We start from the raw sequence: 4,643 nt of genomic DNA on the forward strand, positions 1-4,643 counted from the left end.
CAAAAACCTCTCCCAAAAAAAAAAAAAAAAAAGATTTTGGTATTCAGTAATATTCCTGCAAGTATTCCTGCCCTCCTTTTTAAAAAAAAAAAAAATTATTATTATTTTTTTATTTTAATTTGATCAGAGAGGGACAGAGCGAGAGAGAGAGAAAGTGAGAAAGCAAGCCACCAGGTCTGGGATTCAAACCATGGTCAGCTATATGGGAGTCCAGCAGCCTTAACCACCATGCCACCTGCTGGCCCCAATTCTTGCCCTCCTTTAACACCAATTTCTTCTTCCACTGATTTGATTTTCATCAGCACACAACACGCTTAGTCTCTTCTATCTTAGAGCAGTGAAAAAGATACCTCTCCCCAAACATTTACATATGTGTACCATTTTCCTGATCCTCTATTAAAAAGAACTCATGATAGAGTATGTAAGCATGAGAGGAAAATATCCCCTAGAGGGGATAGCTACACCACAATCCCTTCCCCTTCATTCTCCTCTCCAGATTTTTTTTTTTTTTTCTTTTGGTCCTCTCCAGATTTTTTAAAAGAATTGTTTATTTAATTTCACCTATTATTATTATTATTTTAATTTGCTGTAGGGCACATACACTCACCAGAGAAAGAGAAAGAAAGGACGAAAGTGAGAAAGCAAGCCACAGGGTCTGGGACTCAAACCGCAGCCAGTCATTTGGAGTTTAATGCTTTAACCAGCACGTCACCTGCTGGCCCCACTCCTCAGGAGTGGAGCACTTATGCACACGTTTTTCAATCTACTAGGTCCAGAATTCGAACAGCACGGTTGACCATGTGGAATGCAGCCACCTTAACTACCATGCCAGCAATGGGCCCAATATCTTCTCTTCTAGGCTTCCATGAGATGAGCTTCCTTGGTTGACTCCTCTTTAGCATTCTAGAGAACCCCAGGCTCAGTTTCACCTACCCTCTCCTCCCTCCCCTTTTCTGTCTCTAGTACCTTTGTCATTTTATCCAGTCCCCTGGCGCTAATTACCATTTATATGCTAATTCTCCCTCCAGTGTATATCTGTATTTCCCAATGCACTTATATCTAACTGCCTACCTACACATGTCCTCAACCAGACTTCTCATCTTCCTCCCAGACCCTGCAACCTTCGTATCTCACTAATAATTCCAGAGGCCAGAAGGTGGTATGCTAGCAAAGTCAGATTCTCTGTAAGGCTGGCCTACATGGCAAGATTCTAGGTTCATATCTGGTGACCTCCTAGTACTCTAAACAGAATATGACTGTATCCAGGCTAGCTGAAGCTGGGGGTAGATTTAGCATCTGGACCCTGTCAGGAATCTGTCCCTCTGTGTGTCCCTCTCTTACTTATATTCATGTACCAAATAAACTTAAAAACAAAAAACCACCATCTTCCCAACTGATTACACCTAGCAGTCCTGGCCTAGCCTAGTGGCATAAGCAGAAGGATTCAACTGGGGCCACCTGGGAGGCCCACGTGTGGTTCTCTATCCAACAGGCAAGGCATGGTGGCATGTTTCTGTGGTCCCAGTTCACTGGCAACTTGAAGCAGGTATAACTGTCAAAAATACATCTCTCGGGAACCAGCAGTTAGCGTAATGGCTATGTCGCTGCACTCCCACGTAGTCGACCGCAGTTCACGTCCCGGACCTGGTGGCTTAAAACTCATGCCGGGCGCGTGTGCGGGCGTGCCCACGATCCGGAGAGGAGAATGGAGGAGAAGGGATCGCGGAGTGACCAACCCCCTGGGGGGGGATTTCTCGCTTTCTGTCTCTATGTCTCTCTCTGTCTGTCTGGTGAGCGCACGTGCCCTATAGCAAAAAGCTCTCCAAAAAAAAAAAAATCTCTCAGGGTTGGCAGGTGGCGTGGTGGCTAAGGGCACTGGACTCCCACATGGTTGACCACAGTTCGAGTAACGGACCTGGCAGCTGGCATTCTCACTTTCCCTCTCTCTCTGTGTCCCTCTTTGATCAAATTTAAATAAATAAATAACGTTAAATAGCAGTTTTTATCTCCCATAAACAGAAAATCCATCTCCTCTGCTTTCAAAATGTATCTAGAACCAAAGCACTGCTCATTACCTCCATTTCTCCCTCTTCAATCCAATCCTTCACCACCATCACAACCTCTTGGACTAGTCTCCCTGCCCCATCCGTTCTTCTTTTCACTTTTTGTTCTGTTTTAGTTTGCTAGGATGTGTGTACTTGCAGGGGGGGATGACCAGGCCACAGTCCCTCTTCTATTATCTTCTCAGGATTTGGGGTATGCATGCACACCCACCCAGTGGAGTTTTTCAAGTCACCAGATCCAGGACTGGAACCACACAAGTGGCCATATGGGACCCAGCAGTCCCAACCACCAGGCCACTGACTGCCTCCACCCCCTGCATCCTTTTTTCAACACCACAGAACTCATCAAATCCCAGTGCATCATACTTCTGCCCAGAACCTTCTGATCTCATTCAGAGTAAAAAATGAGCCCTTCTGTGGGCCAACAAGGTCCTATGGGATCTGGACTCATTGCCATTACCAATCTGAAGCTTCTCCTGTCCTCTCTCCCTGCTTCCCCTTCATGGAAACACACTGGTCCCTGCTCTTCTCTACCACCCAGACAAGCTCCGTCTCAGAACCTTGCACCTGTGTCCCCTACCTGAAACACTCTTTACCTTGCCTCCTTCAGTTCTTTGCAAAATGCCTCACTGCCCTCTCCACTCAATTTAAAAGCTCTCTCTATCAGCACTTTCTGTGTGCCCCAACAGGCTTTGTCATCACAGCTATAACAATCATCTGGCCAACTATATATTGTACTTATTGTACACTTACCAAAGTAAGTGCAATGTGGAAAGATTTTTGTTTTGTTCAAGACCGAATCCTTAGCACTTTAAAACCCAGTGTCTGGGACCAGCAGTTGGTGTAATGGCTATATCACTGAACTCCCATGTAGTCGACCGCGCTTCGAGTCTTGGACCTGGTGGCTTAAACTCACACCAGGCACGTGTGCGTGCATGCTCAAGATCCTGAGAGAAGAATGAAGACGGGATTGTAGTGTGGCCATATCCCCTGGGGGATGATTTCTCCCTTTCTGTCTTTCTGTCTCTGTCTTTCTGGCGAGTGCTGGCACCCTATAGCAAAAACCTCTACCAAACAAACAAACAACCCAAATTAGTGTCTGATCTGATGCATACTGGATGCTCAACTGGTATTTGCTAAAATAACTAACTCAACAGTATCATAATACTGCCCAACAGACTCCGCCTCTATAAAGGCCATTCCCCTGCCTCCTAGGGAGTCTCTGGAGCATCCATTCCTGTTCGCTACAATGCTTTTCACAGAGACTGAATAATCTTTTTAAAAAATTGAATTCAGGGGCCAGCAGGTAGCATGGTGGTTAAAGTGCTGGATCCCACATATGCGACGCTACATGCAAGTCCCAGACCTGGCAGCTTAAAAAAACATGCTGGGTGAGTCTGTGTACATGCCCAAAGGAGAATAGAAAAGGGATTGTGGTGTCACCCTCCCCCCAGTGGGTGGGGTGGTTTCTCACTTTCCCTTTCTGTCTCTGGTGAGAGCAAGCACCCTACAGCCAAAAACTAAAACAATAAAATAAACACTGCAAACAGATAATTTCTTTACCCATCTTCTGGTCACACTCAAGTCAAATCCGTGAGTTTAAGCCACCGGGTCCAGGAACTCAAACCACGACTGACTGACAGCCATTACACCAACTGCTGGTCCCTCTCCCTGTTTTTTTTTTTTTTTTTTTAAAGCTTTCTCTAAGGCAAACTGGATCCCACCTGAAGGTCTCTGCGCTGTCTGAAATGTTCATTTCCCCAGCCTTGCACCACCAGGTTTTCTCACCAGTTAAGGGGTGGATTTAAGTGTCACCTCCTCACAAAGGTCTGTGCTCTACTCAATCACTGGCCCTCCACTCATTTTGAATGTCAGCATGGCACTTGTCACCGACTAACTTCTTTTCATTGCTTTTGTCTTTCCACCTGGAATCTAAGCTCCTAGGGAGCAGGGCGCCCTGGCCGGACCTGGGAATGCATTCTCGGTGCCCGGCGTGGCGGCTGTGGGGCTCTCGGTGTGTGCGAAACGAAGACATCTCCCCAGGGCTAGCCGGCAGCCGTCTGCAGGCTCTGCATTCCCTGCCTGTCCGCCTGTCCCTCGGTGGAGAGCACGTCCCCCTCTCCCCGCGCCGCGCCCTCCCTCGCCTACCTGTCGGCCAACTCCAGCACCTCGTGCACACTGCCCGTGCTGACGCGGATGCGCCCGGTGTACATGTATTCGATAACGGCTTCTACCGTGTCGGGTTCGGGCCCCGGCTCGGAGCTCCACTTGCGCATCTCCACCCGGCCGGAGCGGGACTCAGAAAACTGGCCCGACAGCAGGGGCGTGAAGTATTCGGTGGCGGCGGCCAGCACAGAGCGGTGGGCCCGGAACTCGCGGCCTCCGGCACCGCCGAAGCACAAGGTGATGTCGCAGAAGAGGCCCTGGCGCCGCTGCTCGTTCTGCCGCCAGGACAGCTCTGAGCAGTGAGAGCTGCACTCGAAATCCTCGGCCTCTGGGCCCGGATCGCCCCCGCTCGCTTCCATCGCAGAGATCCCCGGCCCAGGCCCGAAGTCCACCGTGCCGCTACCACGGACTTCG

General features: G+C 49.0%; 1 protein-coding gene across 2 annotated transcripts in view; it reads right to left on the bottom strand.

Annotated features, from left to right (window-relative positions):
- KLHL11 (kelch like family member 11) overlaps positions 1–4,643 on the bottom strand; it is a gene marked incomplete at its 5' end in the record, with an annotated part of 14,953 nt that extends 10,310 nt beyond the window's left edge. For both annotated transcript variants that reach the window (XR_003550612.1, XM_014590704.2), the window contains 1 exon segment: positions 4,212–4,643. Coding sequence is in view for 1 of the 2 variants with exons in the window: in XM_014590704.2 (XP_014446190.1) it covers positions 4,212–4,643 (432 nt within the window).

The sequence above is a fragment of the Tupaia chinensis genome, unplaced genomic scaffold, assembly GCF_000334495.1.
Source record: "Tupaia chinensis unplaced genomic scaffold, TupChi_1.0 Scaffold000477_1, whole genome shotgun sequence".
Classification (NCBI taxonomy): Eukaryota; Metazoa; Chordata; class Mammalia; order Scandentia; family Tupaiidae; genus Tupaia; species Tupaia belangeri.